The sequence below is a fragment of the Trachypithecus francoisi genome, unplaced genomic scaffold, assembly GCF_009764315.1.
Source record: "Trachypithecus francoisi isolate TF-2019V2 unplaced genomic scaffold, Tfra_2.0 Lachesis_group5, whole genome shotgun sequence".
Taxonomy (NCBI): Eukaryota; Metazoa; Chordata; class Mammalia; order Primates; family Cercopithecidae; genus Trachypithecus; species Trachypithecus francoisi.
Window position 1 is genome coordinate 8,159,709 of NW_022681470.1, and position 26,360 is coordinate 8,186,068.

Genomic DNA, 26,360 nt, shown 5'->3' on the forward strand with positions numbered 1-26,360 from the left:
TACAAGAACTAACTCCCAGAGAACACTAACTGAAATCCCTGAGATGTCTTAGGAATTGTTGTATACCACATCTGTTGTGAAGACTCACGAGGCTAAACACTCTTAGAAATTATGCTGTTGGAAAGACTAGTTTTGTTTAACAGCATTCCTTATACTTAATTTCTCACAAAATATGTGTGCATTTCTGTGTGTCTAAGACAGAGAGACAGAAAGATACCCCCAAGGAACCAGTGTTCTAAGGGATAGAATGTAGAAATACTGGGCTGGCCAAACTTTTATGAGTTCTTTTATTCATTTTCTCTCCAATTTCACAACGTAGCTAAATGCTAAGGCTTTGCCTCTCTCCGCAAACACCACCACCCCGACACTTTTATGTTTACTAGGCAACCTTGCATCCTACTATTGCTCCCTTTGATTATATCACATCTTCTTCTTGTGACTCTCCTCTCTCCCTTTGCTGAACCCACTCCGTCCCCACTGCTAGGTCTTCATCCAGTATACCTCACCACACTATATAATAAACACATTTAGCTCCGGTTTCCCTTCTAAGCCTGTATTTTCATTCCACGTCCAGACAGACAATTACTTTCTCAACTTTTTCACCTGGATACTTCAGAAGCATCTTAGATAAAACATATTTAAAAATCAACTCGGGTTTTCTTCCTCTAAATCTTCAGTGATCCTCATTCCAGTAAATTGGAAAACTAGTCACCCACCCAGGAAGCTGGGGGTCATCCTAAACATCTGCCCATATTTCACTTCCACATCCAATGGATCACTGCATCTCAGATCCACCTCCACTGCCACCATCCTCGTCCAAACTGCCATCTCTCAACTCAACTATTCTAATATCCTGATTGGTGTCCCCTAAATCATCCCTGACTCTCTCAATACATGTTCTATGAAGTACTTAATGTGATTGTTTTTAAAAGGTACAAATGAGAGCATGTATATCCTATTCAAAACTTTTTAATGATTAACCATTATTTTTAGAATACCTGAACATCATGGTACAAACAAACATAGGGAAGCAACGAAGGGTGGAAAAAAAGGCAGACTGGACAACAACCTCACAATATGATTAACAGCACGGTGATGAACTTCCTGAGTTTTCTATTTTCTTCTCATTTATCCCAGAGTGGGTGCTAGAGAAGCTTAGAACCTGGAACCACCAGCAGACACAGGGAAAAAAAAAGAAAAAGAAAAGCCAGCTTCCTTCCTCCAGACAAAGGACTAGGAAAAAGGTGGTCTGGCAGAGCAAAAAACCTTTCTCTTAATACCTGCCCTATGCCAAACACCAAATGAAAAACTCTCCCATTGAGGTGTTAAGTGAAGAGCTGAACTGTCACTCCAGCAGCTAGGAGGTGGAGCAAGTGGGTATGACACAGTGCTACTTAACACAATGCCTCCTCCAACTTCCCATCAACCTGGCATCTGGGGGCCCAGTGGGTAGCCAAACTTCCACCTCCACCCAGCAGCAACAAGGCAGAAAGAGGTGATCTGAGGTGGCACAAATGAGCAACTCAGTCTAACTAGAAAATGGGAAAAAGACATAAACAGACATATCGCCAAAGAGAATACATGGATGACAAGTTAGCACATGAAATGATGTTCAACATCATTCACCATTAGGGAAATGCAAATTAAAATCATGATGGACTATTACTACAAATCTATTGTAACAGCTAGAATAAAAATTAGTAACCATACCAAGGATGCAGCAAAATTGGATCTCTCATATATTGCTGCTGAGAATGGAAAATGGTACTGCCATTCTGGAAAACAGTTTGTCAGTTTCTTAAAGCATTAAATATACACAACTTGTAACACAACAATTGCAGTCCTGGGCATTTATCACACACAAAAAAGAAAACTTAAGTCGACATGCAAAAAATTATGTACATACATGTTCATAACAGTTTTGTGTATAATACCCCAAAACTCAAACACTCCAAATACCTTTCAGTAGGTGAAAGATTAAACAACAGTATGTTCATACCATGAAATACTACTCAACAAGAAAATGAAATGAACTATTGATGCACTCAACACTTGAGTGGATCTCATGGAAATTATGCTGAGTGGAAAAAAGCTAATCTTAAAAGGTTATATACCATATGATTCCATTTATATCACATTCTCAAAATGACAAAATTATAGGGATGGAAACAGATTATTAACTGCCAGGGGCTAGGCATGGAGAAAGGGATAGTGTAATTATAAGGGGGTAGCACAAAGGATCTTTTGGGTAGTGGTTTTGGGTGGTGGAATCATTCTACATCTTTCTTTTCTTTTTCTTTTTCCTTTCCTTTTCTTTTTTTTTTTTTTTTTTTTTTTTTTTTTAGATGGAGTCTCTCTCTGTCACCAGGCTGGAGTGCAGTGGCATGATGTCGGCTCACTACAACCTCCACCTCCTGGGTTCAAGAAATTCTCCTGCTTCAGCCTACTGAGCAGCTAGGACTACAGGTGTGCGCCACCACACCCAGCTAATTTTTATATTTTTAGTAGAGATGGGGTTTCACCATGTTGGCCAGGATGGTCTCAATCTCTTGACCTTGTGATCCGCCCGCCTCAGCCTCCCAAACAAAATACTGGGGTTACAGGCATGAGCCAACCACTCATCCTGTTCTACATCTTGATTGTGCTGATAGTTACATGAATCAACATGTGATACAAGTGCATAGAACTATACACACATACGTGTGCACATGCATGCCCATATCCACTAGGAGTGCATGCAAAATTGTTGAAATCTAAAAAAGGTCCACGGATCATACCAATGTAAATTTCCAGGTTTTGATGTCATACTATAGTTTATTAGATGCTATCACTGGGGAAAACTGGGTATATGGGACACAGTATACTATTTTGACAAAGTCCTCCGAATCTATAATGAGTCTAAAATAAAAACTTGAAAGAAAAAAAAAAAACAAAATGACCCATTGATCATCCGTTCCGTTTTGTCCCCAAATCTGTTCATCATTTTGAACATCCAATCCCGGCTATGGTGATCCAAACATCCAAGAAAGAAGCCTGTGTATGGTCTCCTCTCTCCCACATCCTGTTAGCAACATTTCCTGCTGAGTCTTCCCCTGAAAAACATCTTAGAAACAGACTTCTTCCTCTCACTGTTATTGCTATCCCAGAGCAATCTGTCCACATCCAACCCTGCCAGTCTCGATCCCTGCCCCTCCTCCTCCAACTCCCATATCCCTATGCACTACTTTTCAGCAACACAAAATTCCTCACCTGAAACACAGTATAGATTTGTACATACATGCCTTTGATCATACTGCTCCATCTGCTGGGACTTTATCTCTTCTCTGTAGCATATTATTGACCAACACTTAAGAATAATCCCAGATACTGCCTCTTTATGAACATCCTTCTACCTCCCCCAAGATCAAGTCCTTGTTGCCTTTTCAGCAACTGTCCCACTCTTCCCAAAGAACTCTCTCTAGCACTTAAGAACATTAGGCTTTAATTATTTGGTTTCATGTTTGTCACTCACATTACATCCAAAGCTCTTCAAAGAGGTGAATATAATATTCATTTTTGTAATACCAACACCTAGAACTGTGCCTGGCACACAGTAGGTTCACTCTAAATATTTATTGGAGGGGAAAAAAGATCCGATGGTTAGGTTCTCCCATTTTATTTGAGTATGTAAAAAATCTATATATATGTTATGCATGAAATGGCCTTTTGTGTGTTGGACTGGAGGCTTCCCGGTACATTTAGGGGATAATACTTTTGCGGTATTAAAGGGCCACTTAAATACATTTTTACACAGTCCACGTTCAAGAATTTATGGGTGGTCTATATACTACTCGTTGATCTCGTCTCATCTCTAAAACTAGCTTTTCGAGAGATGTACTTTTTATGGTCCACCGACTCACGCACTACAGTTCCACAGATCTTTCTTCTCCAGGTTACATTAAATAATTTTAATATTTTCAAATACCAAGGGCTGAGGAGAACTTTCCAAGGAATGATCAAATATACCATAGCAACCTAAAGTTGTATATCCAATGGCTGAACAGCTCCTCGGGGACCTGAAAGTCTTGAACACTTGTATGTTGGCAAACGTGAGAAAACAAGAAATTCAGAGCCAAATACTCATGTAATACCATCTGGAATCACTCAAGTTCCTAAATAAGTTCAGTGAAGAAAAACATGATAGGAGTTCTACATCCTTATTAAGAGAGTTGACTATTTATTCCCTTAATAAATTTATTACTCAGTTAAATTGCAGTTGTTGCAATCATGGGAAGTAAGAAGGGAAGAGTGATGACCCTATCAAGCATAATACATCAAAACCATTAAATGTTTTTACCATTCATGCATAATTTTGAGTTAGGACCCAGCTTTAGTCATAACCAAGGTTGTTAGCAGGCATGAGAACAATTGTATTTGCTACCATTCAAAAACCTCTACCTTATATGTCCACACAGGCCAAACCTGAAAGTCCTGTACATAAACGACAATATGCTTAGTCTCAAGTCCATTTCTGTAACATCAGCAGAATAAAGGAATCTGAAGACAGCCTAGTGAACATTTATGGCATCAGGTTGGCAAAATTTGCTGGGGTTGCTAGCCAACTGCACCATTTCCCTAATGCTTGCCTGCCATCAAGGAAAATTACTGGAAAATGTTTACTCTGTGTGTGTCAGAAGAAACTGTCCTCCCAGAAGAGCTGAACAGTTATTAAAGAGTGAACGCGCAGGAAACACTTTTGTATTCCACTAAGCTAAAAGGTTTGTTAATGTTCTCAAAGAGACAAATGAGGCAGATCACAGAAGAATAGAATTTATGTAAAAACAATGGCTGGTAGAGGCAGACGGGGGACTTACAAACAATGCAACACCACACACAAGGATGTGCAATTCATGTTCTCCTGAGCAAAGACCTCCTGAGAAACCAAAAAAGGTCGCAATAAAAGGAGAAGCGAACAAGTGTTTCCATGATCAAACAGGTTTACATTTAGAACTGAAAACATGAGGACAAAGAGCAGCAAGGATCAAAGCTAGGATGAAACGAACACGAAAGTATTCCAAAATTTTTATATGTATTAAGGATTTATTCTTCAGCTATTTTTGTAAAGAATTTGAGGACAACAATAACAGTGATCCTTTAGCTTCTCCTCTTCCCTCTCTCTTTTTAAAAAGTAGAAACCTGGACTATTTTTTTCGTTTCAGGTCAGTACACATTGAGGACAGGCCTGTGATTTAAAATAGGTCAGTAGTTGAACCTAGCATTTCTGAGGGAAATGTGAATCTGGCATAGACATAATACAGCAACCCTCCCTTTCTCTCCTTTCCATTCAAGCAATATTTGCACTGCTCACTACAGATGGATGCCATATTTCCCCTCCCAAAACACCACAGTCTTTATGATCTACTCCCCCTTTTTTAAGGTTGGTAATTAAAATGCCTTGTGATGTGTTTTCTGTTAAACTACTATTCATAGAATGCTAGCAGTGGAATTCTTATATGATAATTAAAATTGTATGCATATTGTAGCTGCCCAACAAAATTACTTTTTCCTTGCAGAGGAGAGTAATAGATATCCAGCATCTTCCTTAGTAGCTTTTTATGTACAAAAGCATAATTTGACAAAAAAAGTACACATTAAATTTTTTCAGGATGTTAATACACACTATTTTTTTTTTTTTTTTTTTTTTGAGACAGAGTCTTGCTCTGTTACCCAGGCTGAAGTGGGCAGTGGCTCAATCTCGACTCACTGCAACCTCCACCTCCTGGGTTCAAGCAATTCTCCCACCTCAGTCTTCTGAGTAGCTGGGACTACAGGCACACATCGCCATGCCCAGCTAATTTTTGTATTTGTATTTTTAGTAGAGATGGGGTTTCACCAGGTTGGTCAGGCTGGTCTCAAACTCCTGACCTCAAGTGATCTGCCTGCCTCGGCCTCCCAAAGTGCTGGCATTACAGGTGTGAGCCACTGTGCCCGGGCAATGTACACTATTTTATATACATTATTTTAGTATTAATTAAATATCTTACTTCATATTTTAAGGTACACAGAGCTGTCCAGGAATAAAGCCATGCTGCAGTACCTAAGAAACACTATACTTCAAATTTATTAACTGTTAACTATTTTGGAAAATCTTATTAGTGGTGGTAAAACCATTGTTAGATATTGTATTCAAGGTGATTATAAATACCCTAACAAATATCTACTTTCTTATATCTTCTGGTTCAATCATACATAAGCATTTACATAATTAAATACATCATATAATATTATACATGACTGCACCACTTTATATTAAGTGTCAGACATTAGATGACTTAAGTTATGTATATAGATTTATTATCCATCCATTTCTTTTCAGAATAGTGAAAAAGGCGTTATGCATATTTGTTAGGAAAGGGAAGCATCAGCGTTCCCACTTGGATGGGAGAAAAAGGAAGCATCAGATGGGTGGAATGGAGAAGTAATGGCCTGCTCTAACTACACCCATCCAGGATGACTCATCTTTTTATAGACAGCTCACCTTGTAAAGACCACCCAAAAGAAAGGGTAAGTGGTAACTGGTCACCTATAAAGCAAATGTTGCAATAGGAAGTGACATAGCAAATTCAAAGGGATTAATTTCTGTATTGAGTCTTGTACTTCCGAACAAGATGCATGGGTGGGTGAGGAGAAGCAAAAGGTCAGGAACAGGAAGAAGTGCTGGGGCGTTCTAAAAATAATCTCTTAAGTCTTTTGCATTGACATATAAGGAAGACACTAATCTTGATGTGCAAATTGATAAGTGTGGAGGTCAAGTGTGTAGGGCATCAATCTGATCAGTTCAACAAGTGCCTTTTACTTGGGATAACCGACTCTATAACACATTGTTACTCTGCTTTCTGTTATAATGACCAAGAAGGCAATAGTCTTTATTTCAAATGTAAAAGTAAACACTGATAATCAAATTTACTTTGTGGAACATCTGATCACAGAATTACTCTTTCTTCCAAGAAACAATGTCATCATTAAAATCATGATCAAAGCCCTGGCATTTTAAAAGAAATTCTAGTTAAGAGAACTTGTCAAGGGTAGTGTTCTAACTGCCATAAATAATTATGTGCATTCATCTGGTAACTGTTTTTTGCAGTGCTTACTATGTGCCAAGGAGATACAATACCAAGGAAAAACAATAGAACCTTCATCAGATTGGACAGAATGGGAGTAAAGAAAAGTGAATATGTGTCCAATGTCTAGGTTTACAAGTATTCTAAAGATAAGGTGCATGTTGCTGTTTGAGTCTGAAATGGAAGGATTTGATACAAAGAATTTCTAAGGAAGAAAAGTATGAGAACCGAAGATTCAGGAGACTTTTAGTAGAAGGAGATGGTAAGTGGAAATCGCCGGCCTGAATGAACACCTTTTGTCACTGCTGTTCTAGTGGTAGGATCTGCATGGTTTTTAGAAACTAAGACAGGGTAGGTGGCTGGAGACCAGAGGGCTGCAAGACAGCAAAGTGGACAGACCACGCAAAATTAAAAACAAACGTGAAGTAGAAGTGCTCAGAGAACCTACCTGCCTACAAAAAAGAAAATGGCCATAAATTCCACAATGTGAACGTGAAACTGCTCTCTGCTCTACAATGTCAGTTTTTTGGATGTCAACTAATAAAAATATCATATTAAAATAAGAGAAAGCCAGCATGGTGGTGCATGCCTGTAGTTTCAGCTATTCAAGAGGGTAAGGCAAGAGGATCACTTGAGTTCAGGAGTTCAAGGCTGTAGTGAGCTGTGATCATACCACTGCACTCCAGCCTGGCCAAAACAGCGAGACCCTGTCTCTTAATAAAATAAAATAAAATAAAACAAAAGAACAGAAACAACATATAAGAACAATCCCCAGTCATTTATTTCCACATATTTCCAATGCTATTGTGTTAATCTTTTAATTTTCATTTTCCAGGAATTTATGCAATATAGTTGGTTTATCCAAAAGAAGCATAACTATCAAAAAATCAGTCAATAATTTTATGTTTTGACAGGCAGTGTCACACCTTAGATTAACAAGAAAGAAATAGAATTTCTGGTTTTTATTGAGTTTATAGAGTCAATCTGTAAGTGATTCAAGATCCAAAGCTTTTCGTTTTTTTTAATTCTGAAATTCACCTTAAGCACGTTTATGTCTGAAAATGAGCATACTTGCAGGGATTCCATGAACCAACTCAATAAAACAATGAAATATGAGAGTATGGTTTTAAAATGGCTACGTGGGGAAAATCAATACTCCTCTCATTTTCGTTTGAAGAAACTGATGATTAAATGTTGCTTAAAACATGAATCAATTAAGTTCCTCTAGGAAGTTATGGGAACACAGAATAGTTAATCCAATTCATTTTCACTAATGTAATATGGTATACACTTTTGAGGATGCTGTATCATGTGGCATGCATGATATCCTTCTTCCAGATTAAAGTTTATGGTATATCAACTACTACCCTAGTAATCTTTAAGCAAAGATTGCTAAAACTATAAAGTATGCCTGTGAAATCCAATCCTGAGAAGTGTAAATGTAGACCTCTAATTCTTTCTACTTTACCTGCTTTTTTTTTCTTCCTTCTAATTGGATTAGAACTGTTTCATTCCAAAGGGGTGTTGAAATTTTTCCCTTCCTATCTTTTTTTCATTTTTTTTCTTCAGTTGAACTTCTAATAGTATTCATGTCCAGGGTTTGGTTTGGTTTTAATACTTAAGACTTTCTGTTTATTTGTTTCTTAAATATAAAAGAAAGAAAAAAATTGATTTTCAGAAAAACACAATTCAACTGATAGTTATACATGAATATTTTAATAGACACATTTTTGAATTGAAGTTAGTCATTTAACACACTTAAAAAAATGAGTACTTTTCCTCATCTGCTCCCTCATTCTCCACAGCACAGTCTACTGCTTCCTATCCACCTCACAAGCTCACTTTGCCATATAAGGAGTATATTTCAAGATTCAGAAGCGATAGATATATTTAACCAACTGTAAATATTATATACTGCTTAGGAAAAGACAGTTACTCTCTGAACTTAATGATAGTCAATAACCCTAAATAAACTATAATGACTTTTGTTTTTAAAAACTCACTAGGTTGTACTGCATTTAGTAACTATGTGGTTTCACTAGGTTTTAATTCCTCAGTAAACAGGAATTGAGTCCTCAGGATTGTGGTTTTTGAAATTAGGGTGTGTTTAGATTTGGAGGCTGCCCAAGATTCATTCACATCTAGAAGAGAAAGCTCACTGCCAAACATATGCAATCAGGAGAGAAAAAAAGATTACATTCTAAATAAGGTTTGTATAACAAATACTTCCATCTGTTTCACAGAGATCAAATAGAACTACTTTAAAACAGACCAATGACATTTAAGCATCTGGCAAAAAGAAAGTGTGTTGTATTTATGGGAAAGGATTTAGGTTAGCAATATTTTTTTCTTCAAGGATAAGAAATGGAATGCCAAATAAGATTATTACTCATAGATTTAATTTAAAAATTGAGTTTAAATATGTTTATTTTTTCTAGATAAAATTCACATGTAGCCTCAAATGTTATTATTAAACTATTAAGGCAAAATTAAGACTATTCAGCTATCTTTCAAACACTGTGTCAGACCTGAAATTAATAATTACCCTTACACCAACATGATAAAGTTGGAAAGATTTCCAAAGAGGACTCAAGCCAAGTCTAAGCACGTGCATATCACTTTTTGTTTCTAGAGACACTTTCATATGAGCATGACACCTACCATATAAAGTCACAAACACATGTGACTGTCACGCCAGATGAGACAATACCTCCTATAACCTCAACCCTCCCTACCATCTGTGCCAGTTACTGCCTCTCATCCCTCAGTTTACCTTCTAGAACTGAATCCAAGGTAACGGACTGGGCTCAGCAACTCCCCCTTAATAGCGAAGATGATGTTACGCTTTGCCAGTAGGAGGCGATGGAGGGGCACTGCTGGAGGAAGGGGGTTCCTCTTCCTGTCTCTGGTATGCAGTTTGCCTTTTCTGCAGCACAATTAGGTGGGTGTATAATGACATCTGGGGGTGCTCTGCCACACCCCAGCAGCACACCCAGAGTGCAGAGCCCTTTGGCAACCTTGCAGTCCTGACCAAGATTCAGTGACCAGTTTGCCCCCAATGCAGACACCATGCACTGTGCACCTGCACGAGCCAAGGCTCGCTTGTGCCCTGAGGTTTGTCTCCTGGGCCCTCCCTATATGGATACTGTACACTCTGGGCTTCGTGTTCACTGTAGCATCCTAACTCCTGCATGTCTGCCCACTAGCTGGAGCTCACCTGACCCCAGAAGTGTGCTTCCTGCTTGCCCAGAGACATGACCAGCTATAGCCCAGGCAAACCAGGGGGCTGTGACCACACCTTCTCTAATGAGATCTGCATCCCAGCCTTAGAAAGGGGACCCCCTTCCAAGCTTATCCGAACTTGGGTATGCTTACTCATCCCTAGGGTGCTGTTAAAGTTATCATTACATTCCTGTACTCTTCCATCATAGGTTAATCATTCATTATATTAAATGCTTCTGCTTATATTAGTCTGTGGTTTATGTACCAATCGAACCCATACTGTTAGACTTTCTAACACTCACAGCCTTACTCTCCACTTTCTGCCTTGAGACTGCTAGACTCCTGTGCCTGCATATCCATTATGAAGGAGCAGACCACTCAAACCTAACATAACCACAGAATTCTCATTTCCCCATCTTCTACCAAGCTGCATCCACTTATCAGCTAATGGCAATCCCTTCCTATTATTCAAGCCAAAAATTGTGGGATCACTCTCAATTTCTTGTTTTCTCTCACAGTCCATACCCAGCCCACTGGCAAATTCTACTGGCATATTCTTCAAAATAGTTCCAGAGTCTGACCACTTCTCAGCAGCTACACTGTGTAGACTGAGGTCCAAGCCACTATCATCTCTTAACTCTGAAAGGTCTCTGACACTCCACCTTGCTTCTCAGAGTCTATTCCTAGTTGTCAGAGCTTCTTATAGGGGTGTCCAAGGGAGAGAATACAGTCATGGGTTCTTAGTTTCTGTTTCTGGTTGGGCCAGTAAAGCCCCTTCCTCATCCCTCTTTTCTACTTATCACTACACATGAAACTAAAAACCATGGTTTCAGCCTGCTAAAAGCCTGAAACAAACAAACAAACAAAACAGAACGACAACAACAAAGTAAGTCGAGTTGGACAAGCTTTAAAACATGAATCCTCCTGCCAAAACTCTGTGCTAACTTCCCATTTTACTCAGAGAAAAAGTTAAAGTCTTACAAAGTTCTACAAGTCCCTAGAGGGGCTAGTCCCCACCAATTTATCTCTAAGTAACTTCTACAATGTTCCCCTCCCTTGCGCCATTTCAGTTGTGTGGGCTTCCAGCTGTTCCCTGAATATATCAGACTTGCTCACACTTCAGGCATGATATGGTCTCTTAGATTTTCTTGCTCACACTTCAGGCATGATATGGTCTCTTAGATTTACACATGGCTTCTCTTCCTCATCTCCCGCAATTCCTAGTTCAAATGTCATCTTTCAAATAACAACCATATTTAAAATTGTGCCCACCATCCTGGGCAACATCCTTTCCCTCACATTGACTTTTTTCCCTTTAACACAGAATATTTAAAAAACTAAACATGTACCTAATAGCCACAATAAATAAATAAACAAATAAATAAAATACCTAGGAATACCAAGAAGGTGAAAGATCTCTATGAGGAGAACTACGAAACATTGCTGAAAGAAATCATAGATGACACAAATTGAAAAGTATTCCATGCTAATGGGTTGGAAAAACATCATTAAAATGTCCATACTGCCCAAAGCAATCTACTGATTCAATGGTATTCCTACCAAATTACCAACATAATTTTTCACAGAATTAGTAAAAACTTCTAAAATTCACATGAAACCGAAAAAAAAAAAAAAAAAAAGCCCAAATAGCCAAGACAATCCTAAGTAAAAACAACAAAGCCAGGGCATCATATTACTGGGCTTCTAACTATACTACAAGGCTACAGTTACCAAAACAGCATGGTACAAAAATAGACACACAGACAAATGGATTATTATAGAGACCCTTGAAATAAAGTTGCACACCTACAACCAACTCATCTTTGACAAAGTCAGCAGAAATAAACAACGGAGAAAGGACTCCCTATTCAATCAATGGTGTTGTGAAAACTGGCTAACCATATGCGGAAGAATGAAACTGTCCTCCACTTGGAAACTACCACTTTATTAGACATATACTATGGCTCTGCCATTTTATTTTTAACTTATTTGATTAACTTATTTTTCACCTGTTTGATTATGCAACATGTTTTTTACAATAGACTACAAAAACAATAGTGTTTCACTGAACCCAGTTTGAAAACCACAATACTGGGACACGCATGCTTTCAAAAATGAATGAATTTCTTTGTCAACAAAACCTAGATTGTGTATCTTGTATTAGAGGGAGAAATAAGCTCATTTAAATGTTAAATGAAAAGAAATGATTAAATACAGTTACACAGGCTATGTTGCCAAAGATACAAAATTATCCAATGTGCCAAAATGAGGAAAATCTGACTATATCTCAAAGGAAAATACAATCAACAGATGCCAACCTCAAGATGACCCAGGTGTTCATATTGTCAGACAACGTCTTTAGAAAAGCTGCTATTATAACTATGCTCCATGATATGAACAAAAATACATTAAGAATGAATGAAAAAATTAGAAATCCCAGAAAGGATTCTGGGAAGATAGCAGAGCAGAACGTATCAGGGATCTATTTCCCCATCTAGACAATTGTACTAGCAGAATCTGTTGGAAACTTTGGGGTCTGCTGTTGGGCTTACAACTTCCAAAGAAAGGCATGGAGCTTAAATTACAGTTAATTTTGGTCAATGTCAGCTCTTAGCAGATTAGCAGCTACCTATCCCCCACTCCCGGCCCTGTGGCAGGCAGCTGTGCGTGTGCTTCTGGAGCAACCTGCATGCAGCCTGCAGGAGCCAAAGTGAGCCAACCTCCCAATCCCCTCACCTCCCAAATCACTGCTTCTGATCACACAGGTGCAAACAAAGAAGCAGGAGGCCATTGCTGAGCCTCTGTCCCTACACTGTAGTTGCCCCTCCTTATCTGGTTGAAGTGACAGCTGGGGGATTAAATGGCCAGAGCCCTCTTTTTTCCATGATTCCTTGTAATCTTTCCCACCTTCTGGGAGCCAGACATTAAAGATGAGGACATTTAAAAGCAACTGCATAGATCAGGAAAATTAGAAAGTGACCACGTGTGCCCAGGGAAAGGTGCAGGCTGAAAAATGCCCTGAGAAGACCTTAAGTTTACACTTCAGGCTTATCCTTGGCACAAAGATAAACTACAAAAATCAAAAAACAATAAATAAAAACAATTAAAAAAAAAACTCAGCAAACCCTTGAGAAGAGGGAGAATGTGATTTCCGGAATTACATTGTTAAATTCAAATGTCCACTTTTCAAAATAAAAAAGAAAGAAAATCACAAGACATATAAAGAAACAAAAGTTTGCACCATTCAAAGGATAAAGATAAATCAATACAAATTATTCCTGAAAAAGACCTGATGGCAGAGTCAAGACAAAGGATTTGTAAATTTTGTTTTAAATATGCTCAAAGAACTAAAGAAAGAAAGCCAAGAAAACAATGTACAGACAAAATGGCAATATTAATAAAGAGATAGAAAACCTGAAAAGAAATCAAAAAGAAGCTGAAAAATACAATAACTGAAAAGAACTGGAAAATACGATAACATTAAAAAATGCACTAAGAGAATTTAAAGACAGATGTAAGGAGGCAAAAGAATGAATCCATGAACTTGAAGATGGATCAGAAAGTATCAAGTCTAGAGAACAGAAAAAGAAAAATGGAAGAAAAGTGAAGAGAGCCTCAGGAAGCCGTGGAACACCATCAAGCAGACCAAATATGCATTATGGAAGTCCAAGAAGAAAAAGAGAGAAAGGAACAGAGAGGATATTTTTAAAAAATAATGGCTGAAAGCTTGTCCAATTTGATGAAAGATGTGAATGTTAACATCCAAGAAGTTTAATGAACTCAAAATGATGTTAATCCAAAGAGACCTACATCAAGACACATTACAATCAAACTTTTGAAAGACAAAGTCAAAGAGAGAATACTGACATCAGCAAGAAAGAAGCAACTGGTCACACACAAGAAATGCTCAATAAGAATCTCTGCAGATTTCTTGTCACAAATTTGGGAGACCAGGAGACAGTGGTCTGATACATTCAAAGTGCTGAAACAAAATAAAATGTCAACCAATAATTCTATATTCAGTAAAACTATCCTTTGACTATGAGGGAAAAATTAAAACATTCCAGATATACTAAAGCTGGAAAAATTTATTATCCCTAGATCTGCACAGCAAGAAATGCTCAAGAGAGTCCTGCAGGATGAAATGACAGGACATTAGACCATAACTCAAAGTTGTATGAAGAAATAAAGACCGGAGCACATCAGCCACTTTAACTCTTAGAATCAGCCTCTCTCACTTGACGAAGACAAAGCAAATTCTCTTTGTGATCAAGAAAAACCAAGGTCCCCAAAGATCATCTGAGGCAGGAGAGCACAGTCTCAAGGTACAAAAAGTTCAGTTACTTTCCTGGAATGGGAAGGGAAGTATACTTCTTTTTACTTAATTTTCTGATTTTTTTTTAAGCCATAGAGAGAACAACAAAAACAAATATCTTGCTCTATATAGAAATTGTCTTTCTACATCATTGTTGTATAATGGTAATATAATCCTATTTTTGTTTTGATTATATTTATATCCATATAGACCATAAAAATGTATGGGAAAAGTGCCAGCTAACATTTTTATGTGAAACAAATTAAACTTTAGTAGCTTGAAACTGTAATTACTAATATTCATAATTCTTTTGGCCTAGGTTGATTTGTCTAATAGTTACACTTCGATATCAGGCAAATCTGACTAGACCCACGTGTTGGACCCATTAATGTGTCTGATGGTTGGAAAACTGGTTTTGAAAGAGTTTCCCTAGAATGTATGACTAAGGGTGGAATTTCTGGACTAATTATATTAGACATTGCAAATTGCTTTCCATTGAGATTATACCAAATTGTATTAATATAGTATATAATAGTTATTATTTTTTCAAATGCTCATCAACATTTGATACTGTCAAACTTTTTCATTGGAGATGAAAAAGTATCTTACTGATGTCTTATTTCCATTTTCTTGCTTACTATTGAGAATACACACTTTTTCTTGTATTTATTGGGCATACAAGTTTACTGTTTTTGAGTTGCCTTGTTATATTTTTTGTTCATTTTTCTTTGGACTTGTCTCTTGATAAGTGTAAGAATTTTTCAATAGTCTGGGTCCTGTTTTTCTGAGGGCCCAGGTATTGCAACTTTCTTTTTCTAGCTTCTGGTTTATCTTTTAAATGTGTGTAGGTGCCTTTTAAAAAAACTGAACATAATTATTCAATTTGTAATAAAAATTATCAGTGTTAACAAAGATAAAGAATCTCAAAAAATAACTATTAATGAAAATTCTAGAAGTGAAAATTATGACATTAGAAATAAAATGTTTTCATTTGAGAGGTTGAATAAAAGAATAAAGATGGCAAAAGAAAGAATCAGTGAAAGTACACAATATGATAAACAGAAAGAAAAAAATGATGGAAAATCTAATGAACAGAATCTCAGGGACTTGAGAAAAAGTACTCAAGATGTAACATGTATGTCATTAGTAAACTAGAGAGGAGAGAAACTGGGAGAACAGAGTACAAAAGAATATTTTCAGGTTGAAGGATGAAAGATGGAAAAACTCTCAAATGTGGTGAAAAATCATAATTATAATCAGTAAGTCCATCAAACTCAATCAGAATACAAGAAAGCCATGACTACTTATATTATAATAAAACTGATTAAAACCCAATAAAAAGAAAACCCTAAAGGCAATAGAGGGGGAACAATGACAATTTATATATTAATACAAAGTAACAATGATGGCAGACCTATCATCAGAGACAAGGTAGATCAGAGGTAATTGGGATATCTTCATTATGCTGAAAGAAAAAAATTGTCAACCCAGACTTCTATATCCAATTTTAAAATGTCCTTCGAAAAATGAAGGTGAGATTAAAAAATTCTAATATGAAAGAAAATTAAGAAAATTCATCACTGAAAAGATGTGTTTTCAAAACACATTACAGATACTTCCTTTGGCTGAAGAAAAATGATATAAAATGATACTGGAGGGAAACTTGGTCTTAACAAAGGAAGAGCTTCAGAAATGGGGGAAATGTAGCTAAATGTGAAAAAAATCTATATTTAAATGTTTAATTATTTAAAATATAATCACATACAGATGCTACTCACATCACAACAAAATCATTAAATGGAGCAGGAGAGGCAGCAAAAAGCCATATATGGAGTGAAGGTTTCTATATTTTATATGAAAATTCCATCTAAGTAGAGTATAAAAGGTTAGGAATATACATTGTGATTCTTAGAACATCTGAAAAATACATAACACAAAGAGGTGCAGCTAAAAAAAAAGCAATAGAAATAAAATTAAAAACAAAGCAAAAAATCCCATGTAAATAATAAGGTAGAAAAGAAGAATTAGAGGAACAAAAAATGACAGACCTAAATCCAACTATAACAATAATCACAATAAATGTTGACAATCTAAATGCTCCAAGAAAGTAAAGATTATTACAATGAATAATGCACGCTGTCTATGAGAGATGCAATTCAAACACAAAGACACAGGAAAGTTGAAAGCACACAGATAGAACTAGAAAAAAAAAACATGCAAACAGTTAAGTATCAAAAGAATAGAATAGCTATTTAAATATCAGTTAAAACAAACTTCAAGACAAAGAGTATTACCAAAGTGAAGAAGAATATTTCATACTGATAAAAAGCAACATCCAAGAGAAAAAATCATTCCAAATATGCATGTGCCTAATATACTACCTAGCACTGATCTTAGCAAACTGCATGACAGTTAGCTTTCTAGAAATATTTTCAATGAAAGAAATAATGAGTAAAACAAGGTAAGTTATATATGTCTCTTTATTTGGTTTTCATTTCAGTTTGATGGGCATCTGAGCATGCTAGAAGAAAGGAGGGATGGGAGAAACAAACTAGTACAAAGTGAGAAGAGCTCTTTGATTGGAACATCAGAGGGGGGTACAGAGATTGTCACAGAATTTTTTAGATAAAGAGAAAATGGTAGTGACAAATGAGGAAACAATGGTAAATACAAATCAGATGGCTTAATGTTCCTATATTTGTGAGTTGGGAATCTAGGAGAACGCATGGAAAAGAAGGTGGCATCCCATGTTGCCTACACATTCTACCATTCTGAGCTCCCATTTCAAATGGCTCATTCATTCAATAGTCATTTAGTGGGATGAAATAGCACAGAAAGCATATAAAACTTCTATTATAGTTACACTTGGTTGCTAGGCTTCCCTTACCTGATACAGTATGAATGAAAAGAGGTAGTCTGAATCCCAGTCCCCTTAGTAATAGCAACCATATTGGTTTCATGCAGTTGGAACTACAACTTCTGGTATACCCTTGTGTGATTTGGGGTGATAAAGGAGGGACAGAACATGTAAACACATACTCATGTCATGTGGAAATGAAATCGTGGCCTGTTTTAATCGAACTATTACATAGCTATAAAGTATGGGGAGAGTCTGCAGGAAGTAGGAAGGCCTCCAGCCAAGGTATGCCACAGATGTGCCCTCATACAGCATGCTGCCTTATTCCCATTAGTCATGCATAAACATGCAGTCTATTAGCAACTGAAAACGTGGAAAAACTTGTTCTGCTTTGTGCACCAAAAAATAAACTACAACTAGTTCTGTAATCTTAGGTCCATCTTGGGTTCATCACGGTATGCATTATGTAGCAGAAACTGAGAAAAGGAAGCTCAAGTTTCTTTTCAGTGCAGCGGACACTCAAAAGATTCAAAATAATATGGGAAATGGAAAGAGCTTCCTTAGCAATTCAAGGGGCTCCTGGGGCAATCGTGTCTGAAATTACATCAACAAGAAGAAAACAAATCTACTCAGTTTGCCCTAAAATAGAATGTCACTGTTTGAATTTAAACCATTGTTTAAAAAATTACACATAACCTGATCAGATCCTTGCTGGGATAGCAATGGTTAGCTCTATCCATGGTAAAGGTATCACTTCTGAGTCTCTGCAGAAATATTTCTGAAACTACCTTATTTTTAAGAAAGCCAGGTTTCCTTTTATACTGATATTTTAAAAAAGCAGAGCATTTGAAATGTAAATAATAACATTAAACATTTTCATTTCTTTCAATTATAAAATAATACCAAGAGGAAAACATTGCTATTCTCAGGTCATTGTTTAATTAAGTAGTAATTATTACGAATATTTTATGCAAACAATTATGTTCAATATGGAATATAAAAATTCAGGTCATGTGCGGTGGCTCATCCCTGTCATCCCAGCAATCAGTAAGGTTGAGGCGGCTGGATCACCTGAGGTCAGGAGTTCGAGACCAGCCGAGCCAACACGGCGAAACCCAGTCTCTCCTAAAAACACAAAAATTAGCCAGGTGTGGTGGTGGGCACCTGTAATCCCAGCTATTCTGGAAGCTGGGGTAGGAGAACTTGAACCTGGGAGGCAGAGGATGCAGTGAGCCAAGATCGTGCCACCGCACTCCAACTTGGGTAACAGAGTGAGACTCTGTCTCAAAAAAAAAAAAAAAAAAAAATTCAACTAATAAGGAATTTGTAGTTACATGAGAAGATAAGACATATGCATACATAAAGATAATATAAAGCAACAAGTGGGAAATTCCCAGGAAAGGAAGAAAGGAGCACTATAATATTTCAACAATGTCTTACATAGACCGCAGTGGTCCCTAACCTTTTTGGCACCAGGGACCAGTTTTCTGGACGACAACTTTTCCGCAGACCTGGGGTTGGGGGGATGGTTTGGTGATGAAATTGTTCCACCTCAGATCATCAGGCATTAGATTCTCATAAAGAGCATGCAACCTAGATCCTGTGCATGTGCAGTTCACAGCAGGATTTGCACTCCTAGCTCCTATGATAAGCGAACGCCACCACAGATCCAACAGGAGGTAGAGCTCAGGCAGTAATGCTTGCTCACCAGTGGCTCACCTTGTGCTGTGTGGCCCAGTTCCTAACAGGCCACAGAATGGTACTGATCCTTGGCCTAGGGGTTGAGGACCCCTGATATACAGGACATTTAGGGAAGAACTGTGCCAAATACTACTTAACTCTAGGTTCTGGAGATATTGCTGTGGATAAAACAACTATTTTTGCCTTCCCAAGACTCATTTTTTAATAGTTATTGATCAGGAATTTGCATATATGTATTATCGGCATATAAAGTATGTACAATGACCTGTTATTGTTCGTAACGGATTCTTCAAGTTCCTGTACTGCAGAGGGCTAACCTGGCACTACTTAAACTAATAATTGTGAATCACCCTCTCACAAAATAATTATTCTCTTGACACGATGAACATTAAAGTTTAAGAACAGCAGCAACAAAAATTTTTAAAAAACCACGAGTTTGGCCGGGCGCGGTGGCTCAAGCCTGTAATCCCAGCACTTTGGGAGGCCGAGACGGGCGGATCACGAGGTCAGGAGATCGAGACCATCCTGGCTAACACGGTGAAACCCCGTCTCTACTAAAAAAAATACAAAAAATTAGCCGGGCGAGATGGCGGGCGCCTGTAGTCCCAGCTACTCGGGAGGCTGAGGCGAGAGAATGGCGTAAACCCGGGAGGCGGAGCTTGCAGTGAGCTGAGATCTGGCCACTGCACTCCAGCCTGGGCGACAGAGCGAGACTCCGTCTCAAAAAAAAAAACCACGAGTTTAACCAGCGCCAGCTGGTATACTATACACTGACTGTTTACGCCCCACCCCCAATTCCACAGGTTGAAACCTTATGCCCAGGATGATGGTATTAAGGTAGGGCCTTTTGGAAGCAATTAGGTCATGAAAGCAGAGCCCTCATGAATGAGATTAGTGCCCTTGTTAAAGAGACCTCAGGCAGCTCCCTTGTTCCTTCTACCATGTGAGGTTACAGCAAGAACATCACAGTCTGTGAACCTGGAAGAGGGCCCTCATCAGATCCCAAATCTGCCAGTGTTGGAATTCTCAGCCTCCAAAACTGCGAGAAATAAATTTCATAAGCCACTTAGGCTATGGTATTCCATGATAGCAGCCCAAACAGACAAAGACAGTACTTGTTCTACTTTCATGAAGTAAGATAAGATTCTGGGTAGCTATGTAGTTTGTCCTGAGTCATAAATTTATATTTTGTGAAATTACTTTACTTTGAAAGGCTAAATACTCTCATATAAAATATTCTTTTTTTTTTTTTTTTTTCTGAGACGGAGTCTCACCCTGTCACCAGGCTGGAGTTCAGTGACGCAATCTCGGCTCACGGCAACCTCTGCCTCCCAGATTCAAGCAATTCTCCTGCCTTAGCCTCCCGAGTAGCTGGGATTACAGGCGCCCAGGCCACCATGCCTGGCTTATGTTTGTATTTTCAGTAGAGATGGGGTGTCACCATGTTGGCCAGGCAGGTCTTGGACTCCTGACCTCGTGATCCACCTGCCTTGGCCTCCCAAAGTGCTGGGATTACAGGCATGAGCCACCGCACCCGGCCCAAATAAAATATTATAAATCAGCATAAAATAAACATCCCTCATATAGTTGTCTTCAATTTTCTAGATACATTTCTACACATGAATACATCAAGTTTAAATAACACATACATTCCTAGATACACATACATACATATAGATACACACACATACCATGAATACACCAAATGTATATATGTAATATATATGTGCAAGATAGATACACACACACCAACATCTTAAATCATTATGACCTGCTGAAGAAATTACTTTCCTCTAGTATTTCCTCATTTCTTCCATACAGCTCTCCTGGTTGGAAGAGGGTTAGTATGAAAGGTTCAAGAGAAATGAAAACTCTCTGTACCTCCCAATGGTTATATTTTAAATACCAATTTCCTGGAACATAAATATACTAGATTTACTTTTTCCAGTTTTCCCTTTGCATAGTGACAACTATATAATAAATCACTCAAACCTTCCCTCTCAATCTTTGTTTATGACTCAGTTTCACAGAATGCTTATGTTCACCATGCTTAATGGGTACCAATTCTACACTCAGCCCACAGATTCTGTGCAATGCACCATGAGAAATATTTTGTCTTACATCGGTCTCAGTCTCACAGGTGAGAGCACCATATAACATATGTTTAAAAAGAACCAAACTCAAGAGTGGATGAGCAGGTTGAACACACAGTCCTCAAGGGAGTAATCTAGGAACAGAGTCTGCATTCTGCCCACCACATGGGTCTCCCTAGAGCCAAGAATTATTTGACTTGAGACAGAAAAGTCAAGGACCAACTAAGGCCATGCCCCAAAGAACAGAGGTTTAAATACCAGGCAGATCAAAGGCAAGAACAGAAATAAAGTTTAAAAAATAAAAAAAAAAGCACTCAAAGATTTTAGACCCAAAATGGGACCATACTGAGACTTTACCCTACATATAATCAAAAGCACTGAAAACAACCTGCTTTATTACGACTTGAATCAATATTATTTAATACCACGTTCCAGCTAAAGACATCTCATATCGCACTTCCCAATGGCACTAAATATATTGTGCTATGGTTATTCTCCTCCAATACCTTACTCCCTTTTTCTACCACCTTTGTAAAAAATGAAAAGTACTACATAAAAGAAAAGCTAAATGTCCTGCCACTTAGTGAAATAAACCGTAGCAGTACAGAGAAACAGAGGCAAAATGAACTAAATCCCAGCTACACTACATCACTAGCTATGTGCCCCTAAGTAAGTCATCTAACCACTCCAACTTTCCTCATGTAAAACAGGGGTGATCATAATAGCATTTGATCACCGTTCATCAGAGAAATGCAAACCAAAACCACAGCGAGCTATGACTTCACATCTGCTGGCATGGCTACTAGGAGAGAGATAGCAGGTGTTGGTGACAATGAGGAGAAAAGGGAGCCCTGGAACACTGTTGGTAGGAATGTAAATTGGTACAGCCATTATCTAAAGCAGTGTAGGTGTTGCTCAAACTATTAAAGACAGAACTACCATATGATCCAGCAACTCTACTTCTGGATATCCATCCAAAGGAAATGAAAAGTATGTTGAAGAGATATCTGTACTTTCATGTTCACTGCAGCACTACTCATAAGAGACAAGATATATAAAACCAATCAAAGTGTCCACCAACAGATGAATGGATAAAGAAAATGTGGTACATATACACAGTGGAATATTATTCAGCCATAAAAAAGAAAGCAATCCTGCCACTGGCAACATCATGGATGAACCTGGAGGGCATTACGCTAAGTGAAATAAGCTAGACACAGAAAGACAAATAAGGAATCTAAAAAACTTGAACTCATAGAAACAGAGAGCATAATGGTGGTTGCCCAGGCGGGGAGGTAGGGAAAATAGGGAGATATTGGTCAAAAGGTACAAACTTTCAGTTATAAGATGAGTAACTTGTAGACATCTTATACATAAGCATGGATGGTGATGGATGTGTTAATCTGATTGTGGTAATCAATGTGTATATCAAATCAGCAAGAATATATTCAACACATACACCTGGAATGTATTCAATCTTTTTCAATTAAATATTTTAAAATATTAAGTGTGTATGAGTGTGTGTATCTGTGTGTGTGTGTGTGTAATGCACAGAACAATGCTTGGCTCAAATTAGCCCCCACATCAGTATTGATTATTATTTAAATTTTAAAAAATCATGAATTACCTTATAGGCAACATGATTTTATTCACAATTTTTCAAACCACACATTTGTTTGATATGTTCCTAGAAAGTATTGCAACAAACGTCTACTTAGGCAAATTCACTACACGCAGATCAAATTTCTTTAGAGGACCTTAAAGCAAAGAGCCTACAGAGGCACATAGATATGTACTGTGTACATATTATATACTCACACATAAAATTCCTTCTATTACTCACATTCTCATAGAGAGCTTGAAGGGTCTCCAGGTCAACCACAGAATTATCCAAGTTCACAACAGCTGTGGGAAAAAAAAAGAAGAATATAAATTGCCATAAGCCACCTGTGCAAAGATGTTTGACCATCTCAGGCAGCAGGCTCATGGGCCAGCAGCCAGAGGAAGTAGGGGCTTTAACTTCAATGTTTCCCCTTGTCCCCACTGCAAAGCCTGCAGCAGGAATTCCACTGGGCCAGGTGTCAAGTGTTAAAGCTTTCACTTGCTCCACAAATACTAAATCCCATGAAAATGGCCCAGGCAAAGGTCAGAGAGAAACTGTGAGGTCTGTTTTTCAGAGCCCAGCTGAATGAATTTGAAAAATCTGCTTCATACCAGCAAAGTAAGCAAATCACTCCGGTGAGCGCTACATCCCAGTTTTATACCAATATACGTTTACATTTGCCAGTTTATCTAGAACATTTGACAAAGGTGAAATCTAATCATTAAACGGATAGACTTAGTATAAAAATGATGGGTGCATTTCCTGTTATAATTCCTCAAAATATTATAATCAAAGGATGACTCTCTTATATTGGTAGTGATATTAGCACAGATCCTACCTTAAAAATCCATCCTTAAAATATATACTACCCATAGTTACACAAGGAAGAAGCAGGATAGATCATAGACAAAACAACAATATTTTCTTTATGCATTTGTTGCCTGGGGAAATTCGTACTGTCTTTTGGAGTAGGTATGCTTTATTATTTGGTTTAGGCATAGGTTAATACAAATCATTCTGCATTTTCTATATGAATATTTGGTAGAAACAAGGTGAATTTGCCTTGATAGAATTTGTGCCAAGTAGCCAGTGAAGCTCTTGGGGAGTTAAAAATTTCCGGGACAAAAATCACCAAGTGAATAATCACAAACTGGATATATTTATTTCGATAACAGAGGCATTTTACAATGTCTCTTCTCTCAAAGTTTCACATGAGACATTTTCTAGTTGACTCTGGCAAAACCCCAAGGAAGAATTTAAAAAGACAAGTGGGAAATGGAAGTATAGGATGGATGAGAAAACTAAATTAGGTAATTTAGCATTTGGATTTGGAGCTGGGAACAGAGCCCAGATTCACCAAAAAAATATTGTACCAAGTAGAATATGGTACTTCCACCCTAATAATAATCCACTATCTCAATTTCAAAAAAAAAATTAGATCTGAAATACATATCTAAGAGTCTCTGACAAATCTTATTCTTTAGATCATATAAGGCAAACACATCATGAACTTTAATGTTTCAAAGTAGTAAAGGCAAAGTCCAACTACCTTTGACCATATTTCAAAAATTAATTAAAAGGGATTATCTAATAATTTTGCTGTGATAATATGTAACGAAATGCATAAAACCCGAGTAAAAACAGTAAATTTATGTATGGAATTATCTTCTTTCAATTTGTGCAGAGTCTAGCTCTTCAAGAAAATCTTGCAGTGAATCCAAAGGTTTCTGATTTTGGAATTCATTAGCTAGCTAATAATCCAGTAATTCTCTACATGATAAGAAAACTATAAAGGAAATGCGAGGGGTCAACTTGGTGTCAGATTTCGTCCCCAGAACAAGGCAAAGAAACACAATAAAATTGTTCATGATCAATTCAAAGCTCATAAACTACACAATTGTCCTTTGACTTTATCCATCATTTTAAACCATACTATTATTCCCACAAGTTTTCCCCACAAAAAACTTTACTTGTGAATATCATGAGGTTTCTCATCTTTCTATCTCATGCAATGTCATATACATGAGATTGAAAGAATATTAAGAAAGGCATCTCATGCAATGTCATATACATGAAATCAAAAGAACATTCTTAATAATGAATATCTTAATACATGTTATATGCTCCTAAAAAAGTTCTCAAAGGGTCCTAAGTCATGAAATCTCATTTTTTTACTCATCCACAGAAAATCTCACTGGAAAGCAACACTGTTACTGTTTTGCCACATAATTTCCCCCTAGTTGGCATGAGAGAAGTTAACACAATTCAAATGGGAATGAGCAGTTTTCAGGGCAAAATCTAATCATGCTTCTGTAGCCAAAAAGAAAGAAAGATTACATACTGACAGACGAATGGATGCAGTGATAGAAATTCTAGATAGGAAATAAAGGTAAAAGAAGTAATTTGGGAAAGATTAAAATTATCGAAGTGCCATACTTCCTCCTCAATTTAAACAGCACATGTTAACATTTCAGAAATCAGGACTGAGATCAAAATGTCTATGTTAGTAGATGTTTAGTCGTGTCTTCCAATGCTCCCTTCCTTAAAATCTGTGATTTGGCCAATGGTACATTTTCAATGGATGAAATTCTAAAATCAAGGAAATAAGATAAGCATTCCCAAATGTATTCAACAAATGTAAGGTGTTTCCTATACATCAGGGATTACACTAGTTTACAAGAAGGATTAACAGTTACTTGGGTAATAACGGTTTGAAGTTGGAGCTATTTGGGTGGGAATGTGCTGAATAGCCCAGCCTTGAAAGTCTGCAGACAACTGGTAATGCACAGAGAATACCACGATCAGAGTTCTAGATCATGCTAAAAATGACTGAATGCATTTTTTATTTTTATTTTTTTGCTTATTTACTTATGTACTTACCTATTTACTTATTTATGTATTTATTTATTTACGTGGCAACAAGATTCAAAGAAAACACTTCTCAGAAATTTCTTGGTTCCAAGTCCAAAATTTCAGGCTTGTTTGGGAGGAAAGAACCTGGAGCTGGGTATTGAAATTATGTCAAGGTGATAGTTCCTCCAAAGGGAATATTTATTATTATTATTATTATCTTTTTTTTTTTTTTTTGAGATGGAGTGTGGCTCTGCCACCCAGGCTGGAGTGCAGTGGCGCGATCTCGGCTCACTACAAGCTCCGCCTCCTGGGTTCACGCCATTCTCCTGCCTCAGCCCCCTGAGTAGCTGGGACTACAGGCGCCCGCCACCGCGCCCAGCTAGGGAATATTATTTTTACAAGATACAGTTCTCTGATGTGGAACAAACATAGAACATGGAATCAAACTAAACTAAATTGAAATTTAAATTTTTATTTGCTGTTGCATTACTTCAAGTAAGTTACTTTTTAAAGTTTTAGTTCCTTTATGGGGCAGGGGCAAGGAAATAATGGAAAATATTAGCCAAGTTTTGGTTTGGGGTTTTCATGGGGCTCAGAGGCAATAACGAGTAAAAGG

The 26,360-nt window shown here is 37.5% G+C and overlaps 1 protein-coding gene across 2 annotated transcripts in view; it reads right to left on the reverse strand.

The window, feature by feature from the left end:
* FMN2 (formin 2) overlaps positions 1–26,360 on the reverse strand; it is a 403,023-nt gene that overhangs the window by 169,717 nt on the left and 206,946 nt on the right. For both annotated transcript variants that reach the window (XM_033196220.1, XM_033196221.1), the window contains one exon: positions 23,132–23,193. In XM_033196220.1, the coding sequence (XP_033052111.1) occupies positions 23,132–23,193 (62 nt within the window). The remainder of the gene's footprint in view (positions 1–23,131; positions 23,194–26,360) is intronic.